The 20,428-nt window shown below is 43.9% G+C and overlaps 1 protein-coding gene across 1 annotated transcript in view; it reads left to right on the top strand.

Annotated features, from left to right (window-relative positions):
• The window catches only part of GAA (alpha glucosidase), a 469,553-nt gene that overhangs the window by 342,325 nt on the left and 106,800 nt on the right, over positions 1-20,428 (top strand). The window contains exons 15-16 of the mRNA XM_078654064.1: positions 1,352-1,500; positions 15,590-15,731. Of these exons, the coding sequence (XP_078510190.1) occupies positions 1,352-1,500; positions 15,590-15,731 (291 nt within the window). The remainder of the gene's footprint in view (positions 1-1,351; positions 1,501-15,589; positions 15,732-20,428) is intronic.

Genomic DNA, 20,428 nt, shown 5'->3' on the forward strand with positions numbered 1-20,428 from the left:
TGCGTTCATGTTTATGGTTTGTTGCACTGTGTATATAATGTGTATAGATATATGACGTCTGGATATTTATGTGTATAAAATGAAACAAAAACAAAAAAATTCAGTGTAAAGAAAATTTGGTTGACTAAAACGAGTATTCCAAACCAATTTCTTGTGTTTGTGTATAATTTTGTTGGTGTAATAATTTCTGATAGCGATAAGATGAACAAAGAATAATAGGTGATAGATTTATTCTGTGTGGAAATTAATAACCATGGACGGATAATTTGTAGTATCTGTCTTTCAACTAGAAGGTTCCTTAAAAGAAATACCAGAGGCATCATTGTACTTATTTTGCTTCCGTGCTCTGCAGCTTGTGCTGTCTCTGCACCATGGCCATCACAGGACCCTATGCACAGGGCTTTACGTGGGCCGGGTCTCATCTGTGCTGAGCGCCAGCAGTTTTCAAAAGGGGGCCTCGAAACGGGTTTCTATCATGCTCGGTTTTGTGCCCTGGAACAGGTGGTCCGTTTTTTCCGGACTGCAGTGACAGCAGACTCATCGATGTGCGCGTGCTCACACTGCTCACTTCTCCCAAGGAAGTTACGGCCTGACGTCATGCCAGGTGAGCGTCATAGGGGAAGGGAAATCCTTTAAAGAGAGTCAGTTTCTCTCTGGATTTCCCTTCTCTTTTTTAAATGCAAGAGCAGCAACATTGTTGTGGTGTTAACAGGGCTTTAAGTGGAAGCTTGTTCAATATTATATACAAGCCATAGTTGCTGCTTATTTATATTATGCAACTAACAACCATTGACAAAGCCAATGGTCCTGGCTTGTTGTAGGTATGATGCTACTTGTTGTATTATATATATGGATGCAATGACAGAAACAGCAAAATACCAGACGGGCAGCACAGTATGCTAAGCACCAGGCGCGCAACGCCCATTGGACTCACAGGGCTTCAGCCCCCCGTGGTGTGTGTCAGCCCGGGATGAGACAGCTTCCAGGGCAACCACACAGCCGCATCCAAGCACTTCACAGGTCTTTAAAAGACCATTTGCATGTTAATGAGGCTTTGTTGTTGTTTTACCCCTTCTAAGAGCCCGTGCAGCTCCACTCTGCCTATTGCTTAAAGATTCAGCCCCCCCGCCCAAAAAAAAATTCTTAGCCCCCCGAAATTTGGCTCTAGTTGCGCCTCTGCAAAGCACAGATTTTTAGCGTAGGTGTTTTTAAGCCTCGCCCTTAATTACATGGACCACGCCCCTTTGAGAGTCCCGTCCCCCCCAGTTTTTTCATCCCACTTAAAGCCCTGCCTGTGTACCCAAGCATCATCTACGGTTCTGCTCAAACTCACTTTCTTTCTTCTTTTCAGCTCCAGGAGCCGTACGTCTTCAGCGAACAGGCCCAGAATGCCATGCGCAGTGCCTTGAACCTGCGCTACTCCCTGTTGCCGTACCTCTACACCCTTTTCCATGCTGCCCATGTGTCGGGAGAGACTGTGGCCCGCCCGCTCTTCCTGGAGTAAGTATTGTGACGCAATGTTACGGGGTGAAGCTCTCCGCTTTCTCCACCTGCTCCGTACATGTAAGAAGTTCAGTTGGTCGCTTTGCTCAGGTGGCTCTCCTGCCCAGTGTGTTGCTGCATCCAGATGTGCGATAGCTCCCTGCTCCGCCTGGAAGCGCTTTGCTCGTTCCCTGTATGCACTGCGCAGTATGTGAGCTCACGTACGTGCTTCACGGAAAAGACAAGAAGGTGATGGAATGAGTGTTTTAATTAATATTAATCTCACCTATTGGGAATTGCTCGAGCCGTTTGCCAGACCATCGGGCGGGACTGTTGGGGCAGGGACAAGGTTGATTTCCATATGATAGGTCTCCGTGGAGAGCAGTATAATGGGTGCAAAACTATGGTTTGGTAGGATATTTTTCCAGAAGGACAGATGCACGTGCATGCATGCCCACCTACACCCAGTGTCTTGCACCTACACCTCTTCTCCTATCCCAGCCAAGCTGTCTTTGTGAGTGGGGGAAGGTGGCCATTTCCCTTTGATGTAGTCACGGTGCCCGGGCCAAAGTGAAACCTACCTCGCACCCTCTTCTGCTTGACATCCGATTTTCTTTAAACGCGTCCTCTTTCCGAGAGACAATCCACATGCTCTCGGAACACGACGAAAGCAGTCTTCGGAGGGCCAGCATGCCTGTGTGACGTGGCTGTGATGGGCTCATGTAGGAGTCAGACCTTCCAGGGGGCGAGAAGCTGTTCAAGATTTGAAAGTTGCAGCCCACCTGGTTGGCCAGCTGTCCGCCACCGGAAAAAGATGAATGTTCGCCGCCCCAAGCAGTGAGATTTCAGCTTTTCTGCTGCACGACTAAGAGAGATCTGCATGCCCGCGCAGGACAAGGTCAAAGAATACAGAGCCTGGGTTGGGCCTGTTGCTCCTGTTGCAGAAGTCTGGAAAGCCTCTTATTAGAAGTATACAAATCCAAATGAATGAGTTTTGAATGATGATTTATTCCAGCATGGCTATGTAGTCTATTCATGTGAAGGTCCAGATGCAACTGACGCCAGCACAGAATGTACAAGTACAATACAGCAGGCCAGAACTGAGAATCTTATCTAAAAATAAACAGGTCACATGCCAGGTTGACAAGCATAGTATGACAAGGTTATAGAAATAGAAGAAACATGTAATGAGAGTTAAATACATTATGAGAGATGTAACACATCCCCCTTTAACAATAAAAGAACAATAGAACATTAACCCCTTGCATGCTGATGACGACCCCCAGCTGTCATGCACTACAGTGCTCGTGTGCTGATGACGGCTGAGGGCCGTCATGACCGCACCCGCGCTGAAATCTTCAGCACAGGAGCGGAATCGCGGCAGCATGGAAGGGGTTAACATACAAAATCCAAAACAATGAAATCCATAAATTTCTTTGGTAATTGTCTCACACATTCTGAAAGCTTAACTCTAGAAGCAACAGTTCCATTATTCGATACACAATTGGATGAATTAGAATATTTGGTGGAATGATGCATAGCATTGTCATTATCATTACCCAGATGATGATTACTCCAACGTGGACATTCAGCCAATCTCCTCACATTCCACACCTTACCATCTTGGGTGATAACACTATTAGTAAATACTTTTTTGATTTGAATAGCTTTTCCAAACTTGTTTGAACGTTTACTTATCAAACCTGGTTTGAGAATCTTAACCCAATCACCAATTTGGAAAGAGTGTGCTTTAGTTTTCCATTTGTCATTATACCATCTAGCAGTATTCATCTGTTTTATACCAATTCTTTTAGCAGTATTGTGAACACATTCTCTATTAGTACATTTATTCTGGCATTTGGTCCTGAACCACCATGGACACACATTAGATGCAGGATCTCTTCATTTAAGAAGTTTAAAAGGACTGATTTCAGTAGTGGTAGGAGTAATGCGATAATTCCACAAATGTTCTCTCAACGCATTCATCCAGCCACCACTACATTTCATTGATTCATTAATAAATGACTTTAGTACTCTGTTAAATCCTTCCACCTGTCAATGTCCATGTGGTCCATAAAGCGATGTTAGTTAACGTGTTATACTAGAATCCTTGAGAAATTCTTGCATTTCTGTAGATGTAAGCTGTACCATTATCAGAGACTAAAATAGAAGGACAGCCTTAACGAGAAAAAATGTATCTAAAAAAAACAATAACAGCATTAGTCGTGGGATTTGGAACAAATTTAACTTCCGGCCATTTAGAAGGATAATCTATCATGACCAAAGCAAACCTTGCATTTTCAGGTGAAAAAAATTGAACGGACCAGAAATGTCGAATGCAACCTTTTGCCACGGTTCTTGAGGCCACACCACAGGTTTCAAGGGGGGAACTTGTACCCTTAGCATTTTATCACTTGACACACATTCGCTGCACTCTCTTACCACACGATCAATAAATGAATCCATTCCTGGCCACCAAAATAAACTTCTAACCAAGTCTTTGGGAGGAATACATTTGCCAACTTTGAATATTAGATTTCCTTCTAGTTAAAGTTCTTCTGAAATATTAAAAAATGGTAATAAATCCGGGCTTTTTTTTTGGCCAACCTTCAATAATACACCTTTTCAATTCAATCCATTTGTGATCCAATTGTTCACACTTACACCAAGATTTCTCCGTTATTCCTTGGAATTGTTCCAGGATCAAATCATTAATGGTGACAATAAAATTTCACACTCTTTGATTGCTGACACACTACCCAGATCACATGGTAAACGAGAAAGGAAATCTGCAGTGACTTTTTTTTTCCTGGTACATCTTCTGTTTTAAAATTATATTCCTGCAATTTCGAAGTAAGTCTGGCAATCCTAGCTGTAGCATTCCAACCTCCTCCTGTCAATAAAATATGAACTAATGGCTTGTGGTCTGTTTTAAGGGTGAACTTACTACCCCACACATACAGTCTATATTGTTCAACAGCCCGTACACAAGCAAGAAGTTCCTTTTCTATCACTGCATATTTGCGCTCACATTCATTCAATGTACGAGAAGCAAATGCCACATTCCACTCCTCTTTACCTTCTCTCTGTGAAAGTACTCCACCCAAACCATATGAGCTAGCATCTATTGTGATAATGCATTCTTTCTTCATGTGGAATGGTTTTAATGTGGGAGCCTTTACAATTTCTTCTTTAATGGACTCAAAACCTTTTTGTTGTAAATCACCCCATTCATATTTCACATTCTGTCTCAACAGTTTTCTCGACGGTTCCATTAAGTAGCAAAGTTTTCCACAAACTTACTATAATATTCACACATCCCAGAAAAGGAAAGTAGTTGTTTCTTATTAGCCGGTGACGGAGCTTTAACAATAGCATCAATATTAGATTTTTTAGGTATCACTCCATCGCCAGCTAAAGTATGTCCTAAGTATTCCACTGATTTTTTGAATAATTTGCATTTGTGTGCCTTGAGAGTAAGCCCATTACATTCCAAGCTCTTGCATACCTCATTTAGATGTGTAAAATGTTCTGATTCATTTTTTGAAAATATTAAAATATCATCTTGGAAACATTTTACAAAATTGTCCCAATCTCTAAATATGTGAAACATAACTCTCTGAAACACTGACGCCGCAGACACCAACCCAAAAGGCATCCTAGTATATTGATACAGACCAAAAGGGGTTATGAATGCGGTATATTTCTTAGATTCTTCCAACAATACAATCTGATGGTATGCCGATCGTAAGTCTAGTGTAAATATCTGTGCACCTTCCAACATGCTGACTACCTCATTATTGTTGGGCAGTGGGTGACAATCAATCACTATATTGGAGTTAAGTGCTCTCAAGTCCACACAGACTATAAGTTTTTGGTCAGGTTTGCGAACAAGAACAATGGGAGAAACCCATTCTGAGGATTCTATAGCCTCAATGACTCCCTCATCAGACACATCTTTTAACATTTCCTTCAGTTCTTCTCTGATATTGATTGGGACTCCCCTGAGTTTTTGTTTATCTGGGATTACATTTTCTTTTAAAACAATTTTGTGCGAAAAGTTCTTTAACTTCCCCAATTTGTCACAAAATACTTTGTTAAAGGAATTAATTATTATGGTTTCTCTTCCACTACTACTGTTGTCTCCAATTTTGATCATTGCCACTTTATCAAATAAATAATCATCACAAAGATACGGGATCAGAAGCATGTGAGAGATGTAACACCTCTGCAGAGACGTCCTGCTGGACCTGTGGAGAAGGAGCTCTCACCTGCCTGCTGAAGAACCTGAACACCCCTGCCAAAAGCAGGCACCTACTTCACAGCGCGCCAATACCCAGCGGATGGAAGGACCTGACGAGGACAGCTTCAAACTAACCATGCCCCAGGGAAGAGAAAGATGACGATGCTCATTCCTGACTCTCCATATGCCTATAGGTCACCTGTGCTTTTCTCCTCAACCTTACAGTGTTGTCTTGAGAAATCCTGACTTCGACCCTAAGTCTGGCGTTCAGGTACGTCGGCTGGAGGAGTTTCACCAGGTTTCGTACCCTTTGGAATTGTGTTTCTATCCCTTACAGATGTGGACATATTGCTGTTGCAGCTCTAGTCAGCGTTTCCTGTCACTGGTCAACGTGTGAGTGACCTCTGAACTTCCCATTGGGGTGGGTGTTCCATATTCCATGAGTGTCCACGCCACAGGTAAAAACAGCGCCCTGCAGGTCCCCAAGTGCCGGCCGCTGGCCCTCTATTCTGCACTGCCTGTCCACATCTGTGTCCCATACAACTGCATGTTTGGAAGGAAAGATGGGCAGCACTAATAGTTTAAAGTTTCATATTACCTACAATTTCTGAAAGAAACTCTAGTATGTAAAGTACTTTTCTATGCTCTGCATTTCTGAAGTGAAGGCGCTAACGTGAATTCCTTGGGCTAACAACTTGAATAAATAATGCTGCTTTTAAGACCAGGACTAGTAGTAGCTTGTGTATGCAAATAACCTTGTGTTTTTTTTAAGGTGTGTACATGGTTGCTGTTAGATCTGGCACCATTGCCGTGGGTCTCCCTTCCATGTTTCGCTGTAGTCTCCTCTGTTTTTGCTGATATTAGATGCTCTGGGCGCTGTGCCACCGCCATTCAGTGCCACAGCGCAAATGCTCCCTGTGTAAATGTAACTGTGAATTGGTATATTCCTGATTGGCTTATTTGGGTTATCTGTTAGTCCCTAGTAGTGTGGCCTGTGTGTGCCCAGGGCTGGTAACCCAAATGCTGCTGGTGGGCCTGCAGCGCTGGTTTGCGCCACCCACAGAGGCAGCTTGTAAATGGTACCTCAGACCTGCCACTCTGAGGTTCCGTGAAAATCGTTACGGTGTTTTGGGCATTGCCGAATATGGACGAGTTGGGTATCTATGAACCGTAAATGGTGAGTTCGGTAAGTGTACGCGTTTTCGCTACACTACTTGACACGGTTCGCCTAAATTACGTGTTTTCTTCGTCTGAACCCTCGGGTTCCATTTTAGATACGGCATCCATTTTGTTTCTTGCCCTCACGTAGTCAGCGAGCAGGCAACTGTTCGCTTCATGACCCTTTTAGTTCCCAAGCCATACGGAAGACGCATATTCCTTTCATACGTCTTTATGACCGGAGGAATGACACTGCAGAGGCAAATGGCTCAGCTTGAGGGTAATCTTGCCGTGCCGGCCTATTGTTTCAGCCGTGCATGTGCTGGGATCAAGCTCTTTGATCCTATGATCATGTTTCCAATATTACCCCCACACTCTTTTCTCTAGATGTGTCTGTCTTCCTAGCAGCTGTTCTTGTCTCTTTTCTCGTGCTCATTTACAACTCAAGTGGAATGTGCCTAATGGTGGGAAGATGTGTTTTTACAGTTGGGAACTGGTGATGTTACTGTGATTATGTTCCGGGGTTCTGAAAGCATGAAAGCGACCCTTTTTGAAGTTTATTATGGGAACTGGGTTGTAACCTTTTGTTCACATGTTGTGCAATGGCAAAATCTTGTATAAAAGAGAGCGACTCACATATGCAATGGGAAGCAGACTCGTAGAACCTACACGCTGTTGTACTTCTAGTGACTTTTGCCTCCCTGCAGTAATAAACTCTGATCTTTGACGCCGAAGGAAGTCTCCCGTGTCTCTGTCTTTAGTGCGCCAGAACAGGTATCCCACGAAGGTTTTAGGTGTTGTTCCCTGGCACCGCTGGGCCCTAAATAGCCCAGTCCTTCAAATGCAGTGTCTGTGTGCAGTCCAGAACTGCCATCCTTGGCTGTGAAGTGCCCACACTTCCCAGCCCCTGAACCTTTCCTTGGCATCATGTCTGTCACCCCTATGGTAGGTGCATTGTATGTGTAAGACAGGACATGGCTTGATATGTGTACAATGTCCTGATAGTGAATTACCCTCCATTTTGTTTTTCACTGCTGCAAGGCTACCTGTTCTCCATAGGTTTGAATGGGCAGTCTAGCTATCACATCTTATAGCCCTAACTGTCTCAGGGAACATGGTAGAAATTCGAGTTTAGTATGCCTGAGCTCAGAATAATAAAATACATATTTTAGCAAAGCTGGTTTTAATATTCTGTGTTTGAAAATACCACTTTTAGAAATTAGGTATTTTCTTGCCTAAGCCTTCCAGTGTGCTCTACTGTTATGCGTATTGACTGTCTGGGTTTAGAGGGGCAAGGCAAGCCGAGTCAGACCTGGGTTTAATAGAGAGATCTGCATTGACTACTGGGAAAGGGTAGCTCCTGGACCTGAATAGGGATGGGCCTGGCAAGGTGAATGCTGGCACCACCTCCTACTGTGCGTCTGATGGCAGACCCCCCTCTTTCTGATAGGAAGGATGCAGCCTGGTAAGCAAAGTGCTCCAATCCTGAGCAGAACTGGTTCTGCCTGGGTTCAGTGAGTAGAGACTTTTGAGAAGAAAGACTTTTGGGGTATAAATATCTATGCACAAATGCCTGATTTTTGTATTGCTCCTGGATGTCAAGAAGAACCTCTGTCCGTTTCACTGAAGGGCTCTGCAGAAGAGGACTGTCCTTGTGCTTGTGTGCGGTTTCTTGGGCTGGCCTGCAGTAGTTTCCCCTGGACTTGGAAGAAGAGGGAAATGACTTTTAAGATAACTTATTTTGCTACAGCATTACCTAAGGGCTAGAAGAGAGCTAGCCTCCTGCTGGAGTCACAGGCACATCCTGCTGATTCCTCCCTGCAAGGATTTCTATCTGAAGGTGGGGCCCCTGTGAGTTCCAGGGCTTCTAGTTCTACTCCAGAGAAGAGAGTGCTGAAATCGTCGCTCTGCGAGCCGCCACAGCTGAAGAGCGTCAGAAAAATCACTGCGCTGCTGCCGCCGAGTGCTCGCAAACCAAGAACCATCGAATCGCACGCTTGCTGGTCCCAAAGTGCTCGCTACTGCCAAAGATCATCGCGGAGTGCTCGCTAACCCCAGATCACTGCATCGAAATCGTCGCATCGCAGTGTGGGCGCCGTGCATCCGCCATTTTCCTCCCATCACGCCCGGATCGTCGTTCCTTCGCAGAGCGCCATTTTCTTTCATCGCAACAGTATCGCAAATGCAACAGGCTCAGCGCATCATCCTCCCTTGCAGCAAGGATTCCACGCATCGCCGGCCTCGCGTCAGGAAAATCATCGCCACAGCTCCTTTGTGACATTTTGTTGGTTTTGCTACGAAATCTAGGTACTTTGTAAGTAAAAGGGTCGCAGAGACCATTGCTTAATTGCACACACTGAACTATTTTTATAGCATTCCAAGAATAATCCTATTTTACAGTATTGTGGCTTTTTAATGTTATTGGTCTTGTGTTAAGTCTATATATAAAGATACTTCTCTTTTATAACTACTTGTGTGGTGTCCCTTTGTAGCGTTCCTCACTGTGTTACTGTGTATGATCATAAATGCTTTACACACTGCCTCTGAGATAAGCCTAGCTGCTCGTGCTACTTTACCACAGGGTTGAGCAGGGGTTATCAAAGGGTGTAGCCCCCTTACTCTGACTTAGGAAGAAGGGTCCCTACTTGGACAGTGGCCAGCCATTGCCAACTAGGGACCCCCATTTCTAACTGTCGCCTGGTCCCTTATGCCAAGGAATCACTCTCCTTGTCCAAACTATTGCATTTGACTTCATTAAGCCAACATGAGCCTTCCAAGTATAATAATGCTAGTTGCCTAGTACTGTTGGGAAATTTTTACTACTGGTGGGTAGGGCACCGGGGAAGATAAGGCAGGGAATGATTTGTCCTCTCCCCAAAGAGGTACATGATTCAGACTAGGCACTAGGTGAAGCTACACCGGGTTGTGATAAAGTGCTCAGACGTTCGTCTAATGTTTGGCTGACGATTACTTGATGGTCACTGTATCTCTGGCATACCTTCTTATTCCACATTCAGTTGTGGCACAAGAAACACAGGCTCAGACATCCAGTCATTAATGACACATGACTATGAAGCGAGGTAGCATGAGAATGGGAGAAAGAAATACCCACTTCGTAGAGTGGCCTGTTTCACTCCAACAGTGAAATCCAGAAGTCTTTGCTTCCTACAAAAAGGTCCAGAGGTCCCCTTTCGCTTGGTGAAAGTAAGTGACCAGAACCCAATTAGGAGTATTTTGCAAAGCATACAGGAAGATGGGGAGGGACACCATTTTGAATGATCCTGCCCATCTCATCTGCCCAAGTGAAAGCATCCTATAATGTAACGCATCTCCCATGAAGGAAGCAAGCAACAGAAATGTATTCAGGTCCAGGAATTGTTCATACACGTGATCTCCACTCCCAAGAAATGAAAACGACTCTGAATCACTATGAACTGAAAACTGCGGTGAGTCCCAGAGGATCACTCCTGAACCCATGATAGGGTGGATTCAACACAGATGCCTTGTACATAAGCCAGAATGCAACCCATTGTTCTCAGAAAATGCACAACAGTCTGGGAACCGTACACCAAGGGCCAGCCCTGTGTATATATACATAGAGGAATCCCATCACTAGCGCAACCCAAAACCTCTGTTCCCTGACCAGATAATCTAAACGATGAAATGACGGAGGCTTTTATATAGCGCATGGCTACCCGGAGGCATCCCAGCGCTGCAGCGGGTGCTAGAGGGGGGAGGCTTTTATGGGAATAGTCAAGTTTGCGGAATGCCAGATGGTTAGATTCCTTATGAATAGGGAGCGGTAGGGAGTTCCAGAGCTTTGCAGTATTGTAAGAAAAAAGGCGACCTACCACCTGTTCTGGCCTTTTTGATTCTGGGTACTTCCGCCAGGTGAAGCTCATCCGAGCAAAGTCGTCTAGTAGCCTTGTATGGTCTAACCAGATTTTTGGTGATAGGTGAGACTTTTCCTTGCAAGGACTTATGCGCGAAGCAGAGGGCTTTAAAATGTATTCTCTCCTGTACCGGGAGCCAGTGAAGGGAGCGAAGGGCAGGCTTTGCCGAGCAACGTTTTTATGTGCCCGTGAGCAGTCTTGCACAGTTTGCAGTTTAGCGATCACGGAGTTGGGAGCACCTAGGTAGAGAGAGTGGCCATAATCCAACCTAGAGAGGAATAGGGCCTGGATCAATAGCTTTCTAGAGTGGCAGGGTAGAAGAGGGAGTATTTTTCGGGTCGTCCTGAGGAGACCGTAGTAAGCGGCGACAGTCTTCCTTGCTTGGGCTCTGAAAGTAAGAACTTGGTCAAGCCAGATGTCCAAGCTTTTTATCTCCTTTTTTGGTGCTGGAGCTGGGCCTATGCAGATCGGCCACATAGTGCTCGAGTTGAGGCTTGCTTGCAACATGAGCTTAGTTTTATAACCATTGAGCTTCAGGTGAGATGAGCTCATCCAGCGGGCGACTTCCTTGAGGCAGGAGCACAGATCCGTGGGCGACTGTTCTGCCTGGTTCAATGTCACGACCAGCTGAGTATCATCAGCATATGTGACTATGTGGATTCCAAAAGGGGCTACGATCTCTGCTAGAGGAGCCATATATATATATATATATATATATATATGTATTTTAAAAAGAGTGAGGCACAGGGACGAGCCCTGGCGAACTCCACATTGCAGTGGGAACGGATGGGATAAGTTATTGCCTTCAAATACCTGGAAGTGTCTTTCTTCTAGGAAAGATTGTAGCCATGATAAGGCTGTGCCTGTCACTCCCAGCTTTTTGAGACAGGGTACCAAGGTATGGTGGTTCAGCGTGTCAAAGGCTGCACTTAGGTCCAGGAGGATGATGGCCAAGGATCCTCCAGAATCAAGAATCTTTCTTGATTCTTCCACTACCGCTATCAGTGCAGTTTCAGTGCTTTGACCGGGGCAAAAGCCTGTTTTCGAGGAGTGGAACAGTTTATGGGTCTCCAGATGCTCATTGTCTATTTGTGGGAGATATCGGAGGATAGTTTGGATTTTGGTGGAAAAAAATCCTGCTAATTCATTGCATCGGTGTCCGGACAAGTCAGGGGCCACATGAGGATCAGGGACTTTCAGGAGCTTTTTAGCGATCCGGAATATTTGTCTAGATGAGCTAGAGGATGCTAAGATCTTTTCCTCATAGTAAGCGACCTGAGCTGCTTTTATTTCTGTTTTGTATGATGAGATGGATGACCTATATTCGGATTTCTTGTCTATTGAGAAGTCTTTCCTCAATGATCTTTCAAATCGTTTACAGTGTTGTTTCAACAGACGTAGTTTAGGGGTGAACCATGGGTATTGATTAGGTCAGTTTTTTTTAAATATTGTTTTTCTGGGTTGTACTGCATCAAGTGAGTTCTCAATCCAAGAGGAGAACTTTCTGTTCGCTACGGAAGGATCGGCGTCATGATTGGGTTTAGTTAATTCCAATTTGCGGGTCCAGTCATCTACGGACAGTTTGGGCCAGGGACGAATTTGGGTGCGTGTAGCTAGCAAATGAGAGCCCGTGATAGGTGGATGGCAAGAGATATGACTGTTTCCAGTAAAGAACTGCAAAATTGTCCCTGTGCTCCAGGGGGGTGTATATGAGAATTCCAACAAGTGTAAGTGAGGGGGTAAATTCAATAGAAAAATGGGCATTTTCACAAACTAATAGAGGGCTGTCCAGAATGCGGCAGATCAAAGGGGTTTTGTGAATGACTGCGATCCCACCACCCTTCCTGCTTGTTCTGTCTATACACTGAATCAGGTAGCCCGGGGGGGGGGGGGGGGGGAGTGCTTGTACAATGTCAGGATCTGAGCTTGGGGATAGCCAGGTCTCTGTGAGAAACAGGACGTCTGGTTCTGTATCTTGCAGTAGCATTAAGATTTTCGTGATGTGTTTGGGCAGGGATCTACAGTGAAGCATAGTCCAATTTAAAAAAATTCGTTTCTGGGGGTGAGTGGGGATGGGTAGCTAGTGGAGAAAATTCATATGGACAGTGTGTACACCTGTCCTGTGACTTCTCAAGGGAGATGGAATGGATGCATGTTGACTCTGGGGCTTTATTTAGTTGTTTTAGAAGGCTGAAGGTAAAGGGGCAGGGGTTCTGGCCCCCAGGCCCGGATGGGCGCAGATGGACTTGCCTTTGTCGCGTCATCAGGTGCTTTTATATGGGTCCGTGGTTCAGCGTGGTCTTGCAACTAGACCACTGACCCGGCGCAGGCGCACAAGCGCCCCTCCCCTGAGCTTTAACACAGCTCACCTCAGTGAGAATATTCAATTTCTTTTTTTTTGTAAATCTTTTTATTTAAATAAAAACAAATACATACATTAAGCAATGACCGGGGTGCATAGGGTGACCACAGTTGCAATATATCGACACAGACTTCTATACATTACAGTATGAATTAAGGAGATGGAAACAGGCCTAAGAGTCCTCCGAGTCCACACTGACGGGGTCTAATGCCGGAGGTTCACAAATGTTGCCTCGGTAAGCATTCCATGCTCCCCATATCTTGACCCATTTGTGGGGCCGCCCCCTGGAGACATACACAGACTTCCCACGAAACATACACCAGTCAAGATCTTCCATCCATTTTCCAACCTTGGGCGCCCGTGTGGCACCCCAGAGCTGTGCAATGTTACGTTTGGCGACAGCACAAGCGAGAGCCACCCAAACCTTACCATGACTCGGCAGGTCCGTGGGCTCCCACACATTCAACAGACATCTCCTTGCCTCTGGGTCGACCCTCAGTTCCCACACTTCACTCATTTTGGAATGTATCCGCGTCCAAAAAGCACGGACCCTCTCGCACTCCCATAAAATATGCATGAACGACCCCGGCAACCCACACCCCCTCCGGCAATCAGCCGACCCAGCCAATCCCATCCTCTGCAGTCCCAGGCCCGTTATGTAAGAACGATGCAAAATTCTAAGTTGAACCAAACGGAGCCTCATGGGAACTGCCACTTCCTTGGGGGATGCCACCGCCTCCCTCCAGTCCTCATCGTCCAGAACAAGGCAGTCAGTGACCCATTGGTCGCGTAAGCGCACCAAGGGGTCCTCTGAGTGATTGATCAATTTGCGATACGTAAGAGAGATCGCCTTGGTGGGCAGAAGGCCATCAAGAAGGCGATCCTCCAGCGGGGAGGCCACCGGCAGCACCCCTTCATCAGGAATAGCTGCATTCAAGGCGTGGTGGATCTGGAGGTAACGGAACCGCTCGGTGTCATTCAATCGGTACTTGGCCTGCAACTCCTCGAATGTCAGAACCCTACCTTTGCCCCACATGTCGGGAATCTGCGAAATTCCAATCAAGTCCCAGCGATCGAAGCCTTTCGACTTCCAAAGCATCCCCAACCTTCCAGAACTCCACAATGGCGTAGACAAAGTCAAACGCTCAGCCCATTTAAGAGCACTATTAGCCTCATGCCACACTCTCGTGGAGCACAAAGTGGGCCCCTTCAATGAAAAATGGCCACGCTTCGCGTACAAAACACGGGTGTACTCTCCCCCCGGCACCTGACCACGGTCCATCGCGTAGCCCGGGTCAGCCGGTGATCCATAAATTGTGTGGTTGATGGGAGCCAACTGAGACGCCCAGTAATACCTCCGGATGTTTGGCAAACCGATCCCACCATCATACCAGGGCAGCATCAATTTAGAGAGTGCAATATGCGGCCTCCCCTCCCACAGGAGGCCGCGTTGCAGAGACTCGATCTCACGGAAGTACGATGGGGGCACAGGGTCAAAGGAGTTCTGTAAAGCGTACAGAAATCGCGGGAGGGCCATCATTTTAAAGAGAACCACGCGGCCCAGCATGGAAAGCGTCAACGTTTTCCACCTTGCAACATCTGCACGGAGCCTGGCCAGGGGAGGCAATAGATTCAAACGGAAGCGCACTCTGGGGTCCTAAGAGAATATTCAATTTTAAAAACGATACAACACAGTTAAAACAAATTTGAGCAGCAAGATCAAATGCAATTTTTAAAAGAACGGCCTAGCGAGGTCTTCACAGGGGGCAGGACCCCTCTATCTACCGCCAGAGACCATGCGTAATGTATGAGGGAGAGAGCAAATCCCTAAATTCTCCATCTTCCTGGAGGGAATGTCGTGGACAAAACCTTACAAAGCATCCCATAAGCTAATCAGGTCCAAGGCCTATCTTTGCCAGGACCATCAAGAAAAACCCCTGCTTGATGGTGTCAAAGGCCTTCTCCACATCTAGTGATGATTGGCAGGGGTTCCTCAACATCTTGTGCCCATTCGAGGCAGTTGGGCAGTCTATGAAGATGGGGTCTGCTGGACCTGCTGGGCATGAAGTCAGGCTTGTACGATGAATAACAGAGGCAACAACTCACCCTCTCCTTTCGGTCATTACCTTGGCTAAAATGTTTGTTTTGCTGCTCAGGAGGGAAATGGGGAATATGGGCAACACCCATCCACCTGCTTGTACTCATGTGTTTTAAGGTCACTATTGCCTGTCTGAAGTCCATGGACGGTTTCTGTTCTCCCTTGCTCTCTCTTACACACGTTTAGTAGTCCATCTCTGATCTGACCAGGCAGTTTTTTTTAAAGTCATATGATAATAATATTCAGACCTGATCCTAAGTAGCGCATATTTCATTTGCATGCTGTTTTTTAAATCTTTGTTAAAATTGATTAAATGACTTCAGTTTGATGGTGTTTTTGTGCCTTTTATACAGATTTCCTACAGATGAGAAGGCCCGCACTGTGGACCGGCAGCTCATGTGGGGTGGGGGCCTACTTGTCACACCTGTGTTGGAGGAGGGTCAGGCGGAAGTGAAGGGATATTTTCCGAGCGGTATATGGTATAACATAACCACGGTAAGCCTGTCCTGGCAGATTTGGAGCTGGGCGGTGAAGGGATGAGAGGGGCCAGTCTTTTAGATCTAATCTCTAAAGTCAAGCTAAATTAACGTGAGGAGGTGCATTTGATGACTAGAATACTCTAGAGAACCTAGAGGGTACCTTATAGCAGGTAGCTTTTTTAGCTCTCTTGATAGTAACATCAGATTGCTTTTTAAATCTATGCAATATTTATTTTCCACGTCTGTTATTCGAATTTGTCAACCCATGCTGGACCACGGAAGGCGGGACTACCCTTTTCATGCCCACGCTCTCACTTGAATGTTAATAGTGTTTTAGTTAAGGCTGCCAAATCACTATATTCAGATGGATAGTTCTTTTTTAATTTGTAAACTCTTTATTTGCATTTTACAACATGGAAGAGGGCTATCACATAGTTGATTACATGAATCTTAACTTTATAGACAGTATGTCGGGCAGTACCCAGAGAGAGAGAAAACCAAGGATTACCATTATGCACATGTATATGACATGGGAAGAGTGAATGCAGGATATATAGCAAGAAGCAAGTTCATATAGCAAGAAGATCCGTAATAAAGTTTGTCTCCTCAAGCATCGTTGGTCCGATGCAGGGAAGAGAGAATCACAAATTTGAGAGCGTCGAAGTGTCCAATAAAACTGATGGATGACCCCAGCACTTGAAACCTTTTCATATGTGAAATAAAAAGAAGCCATGTTCTATCGAATTTATCGACTCTGTTGTGTATGGTAATGGACATCCTGTCCATGGCAAAAAATATATATATATGTTGCCCTACCACATGTTAAGAACAATTGAGCCACTGGCAATAAATGAGGTATTGGCTTCCACACACGGGTACGGTTACCTGGAAATCATTATTCACGTCTGAGTCTCCTAACAAAAGGACCAGTGGATGGAGTGGTAGAACTTCCCAAATAATAGGAGATACTTCATATCAGTAAGCTTTAATATGTGGGCACGTGGCGTGTTTGTTCTTGACATCTGCCAGCCTCCCTGCGATTTGGGCATCATAAGTTCACGAAGCACTACTGCCTTGATAGCCAGGTCCAATGGAAAGGACCAATTTGCCCATTTGGTCCTGCAGGAATATTTGCTCTGAGGCCACACCACATACTCAAAGAAAGTAGAAACAAAAAAAATATGAAAGAACAAAATAATGATGAATTACCTCAAGGAGGTTTGGATACTTCTTCAACACATGGAATGTGTACAGGCTGGGATTGAGCAGACACATCTAAATAATTCGTAATAGGTAACCATAATAAGTCTCGTTTAATGGCTAGGGTAATAGGGTGAACATAAGCTCTATCTAATCGATGGTTATAGCAAACACCATACCACCAGGCCTGAAAAGAGACATTTGAAGAGTCTTTCCAAGACTTAGTGATTTGTTGATATGCTACTGCAATAAGTAAATCAATAATGGAAATGTTGCTGTTTGAGGTGGACCAAATGTCAGAGAGACTGCCCAGAAAAATGTGAGTGAAAGAAAAGGGAAATTGAGTAGAAAAAAATGGTGTTAATTTGTTGCCAGACTTTGGACCAAAAGGAGTAAATCAATGGACAAGTGAAAAGCATATATTTTAGATCTGCTACATGGGCGGAGCAGGACCAACAAGTGGAGGGAACTGAGGAATTTATTAAATGTAATTTGGCAGGAGTGATTAAGAGTCTGTTGTAAACAAAAAATAGTTTGAGTAGTATTAGCTGCTCTAGAGGACTTCCTTATTTTGGACCATATCTTATGCCAAGTGTCGGTAGAAAAAGAAACCTCTAGGTCTGTTTCCCAATCTTGTTCTGTTTTAGATTTAACTCTAGTAGAGGAAACGTCCCGTAGCTTCTTGTAAATGTGAGATGCCGAAGAAGAGGATAAAAGAGAAGATAGAGTAAGAGGAGAAGATGTATTTTGAGAGGAAGAAGAAGTAAGAGAGTCATAAGAATTCAGCCGCTGCACTCAGTAATTTATATTTAGGGTAGAAGGATAATGGAAGAGAGAAGGAAGATTGAAGTGCAGAGAAAGGAATACAAACACCATCATTAAAAAGCTGATGAGTCCAAGTCAGACCTAGATCCTTCCATTCTTTCCAGAAAACAATTCTATTTTTAACTTTAATAAGAGTTATACCAGATGGAGGATTGTAAAAAGCGTGAGCGATCTAGACTATCAAAAAGCAAGGGAAGAAAAGTCTTCCTAGAGTTATTAAGGATGGGGAGAGACATTTTTTGTGGAATATGAGATAAAGAAATAAATTCTTCAAAAGAAAAAGGGTGAAAGAAAGGATTCAAGGTCCACCCACAGCAGGGTAGACGAGGAATCAGATGAACTCTTCGATAACAAGAAGACAGAGTGAGAAAGAAAAAATGAAGTGCGATAGGAATGAAAATCCTGAAAATGGACTCCACCTAGATGCTTAGGACATTTAAGTTTGGAAAAAGACATCCTGGCTTTCTTATTTTGCCATAAAAAGCGAGATAAAAGGGAATAAAAAAATTTAAAAACAGGATTTTGGAAGATTCACAGGGAGATTAGAAAGAAAGAATAAAATTATAGGAACTAACATCATTTTAATAGAGTCTAGACGACCCCACCAGGACAGGAATAAAGGGTTCCATCTTGCAGTAGAATCTTTAAGAGTGGATTGTAAATTTTTTAAATTAAGCGTTACAGTATCTTTAATCAAGGGAGTAAACCATAAGCCTAAGTATTTAATTTTAGTAGGGCTCCAATGAAAATAAGATGATGCAAAATCAGCATGGAATCAGAATTTGTTAAGAGGAAGAATTTCACATTTATCTACATTAAGTTTATATCCTGATACCTGAGCAAAGTTTGTGACTTCTGAATAGAGGATTAGAAATAAATAAAAGAATGTCATCTGCGTAAGCCGAGAGTTTGAGGTGATTAGGACCATAAGGGAAACCAGAAATGTTGGTATTCAGTCGGATTTTAGATAAAAAAGGTTCCAAAGCAAGAATAAAAAGAAGACGAGATAGAGGACATCCTTGGCGCACACCTCGAAAAAGAGGAAAGGAAGAAGAAACAAGACCATTAGCAAAGATAAAGGATCTAGGAAAGGAATACAAAAATGAAATAGAAGAACAAAACTTAGGGCCAATACCAAACCAAAGGAGGGTTGAAAAAATGAAATCCCAGTTAACTCTGTCAAAAGCTTTTTCAGCGTCCAATGCAACTGCAGCCAAAGATCGACTGAAGGTGTGGGATTTGCTAAGGACATTGAAAAAGAGACGGGTGTTATCAGATAGATGGCGACCCTTAATAAAGCCACATTGTTCCTTACCAATCAATAGGGGAAGAATTTTATCTAAACGAAGTGCAAGTATTTTAGCAAACATTTTTTAATCTAAATTGCTCAAGGAAATAGGTCTGCAATTTTTGCAGAGAGTATGATCTTTATTCTCCTTGGGCAATAAACAAATCAAAGCCTCTTGAAAGGAGCCCTCAGATTTCCCGAAAGTTATAAAAAACAAAAACAACTGATGAAGCTTGGGAACTAAAAAATTAGAAAAATGGGAATAAAACTATCGTAAAACCGTCAGGTCCAGGGGCTTTGCCTTTTTTAAGAACATGAATGGCGTCCAAAATGTCTTTAGGAAGAATATCCTTTTCTAAAGAAGAAAAATCTACATCAGGTAATGAGGGTGAGGGAATGGAGGATAAATAACGATCAATGTCAGATGACGAGGGGGATGATTCCGGAGTATACCATTTTTGGTAGAAAATGTCTTCGTCTTTATGAATAACATTGTTAGTAGAAGTCACAATAGATTCAATTTTCGTACGTTCCTTTTTAACTTTGAGGTAATTGGCGAGGATATTACCAGCCTTATTCTGTACAGAATAGAATTTGGCACTGGATTTAAGTAAAAATAAATTTGCAGAGTCAGTGGATAGTTTATTGAATGAGATTTTTGCTTTAACGAGGTCATTCAAAACGGATTGATTAATGGATGATAAGTAAGAGTGCTCTAATTGTTTAATTTGCAAAGTAATAGTTGATATGGACTGGGAAGCTAAGTGCCGTTTTTTGGCAACAAAGGAAATAATGAAATCCCTAGAGGCAGCTTTAAAAGTATCCCATACCAATTGAGGGAAAACCTGAGGGGAGTTGTTTTCTGTAAAAAAATAGGGAAGCAAAATCAAGGAAGGCTGGAGTAAAGTTCTTGTTTAAAAGGAGAGAGTTATTAAATCTCCATCTCCTAGAACCTTTAGTGGGAGGGAGTAAATCGAGAAGTAGAGAAACTGGGGCATGATCAGAAATTAAAATACAACCTATGTCAGAATGAAGAATATGTTGGGATAAGGCCTTAGCAGTAAACAGGTAATCTATCCGGGATTGGGAAGAATGTACTGGAGAAAAATATGTGTATTCTTGAAGGGAGGGGTGGCAAAGCCTCCAAGAATCGACAAGGGATCTCTGGGATATAGTAGAGGTAAATTGAGTGTGAATGGGTGAAGGTGAAAAACGAGCAGATGATTTTCTGTCTAAAAAAGGGTCCATTATCATATTGCAATCACCACCTAAAACAAAATAATCATCAGTATATTGCATCGAAGAAGAAAGAATTTTAGGCCAAAACAATTTATCTTGAGCAGTGGGGGCATACACATTAAAAATAGTCAAGGGAATCTTATTAACCATTAAAGACACAG

This window comes from Lissotriton helveticus, chromosome 7 (assembly GCF_964261635.1).
Source record: "Lissotriton helveticus chromosome 7, aLisHel1.1, whole genome shotgun sequence".
In the NCBI taxonomy this organism is placed as follows: Eukaryota; Metazoa; Chordata; class Amphibia; order Caudata; family Salamandridae; genus Lissotriton; species Lissotriton helveticus.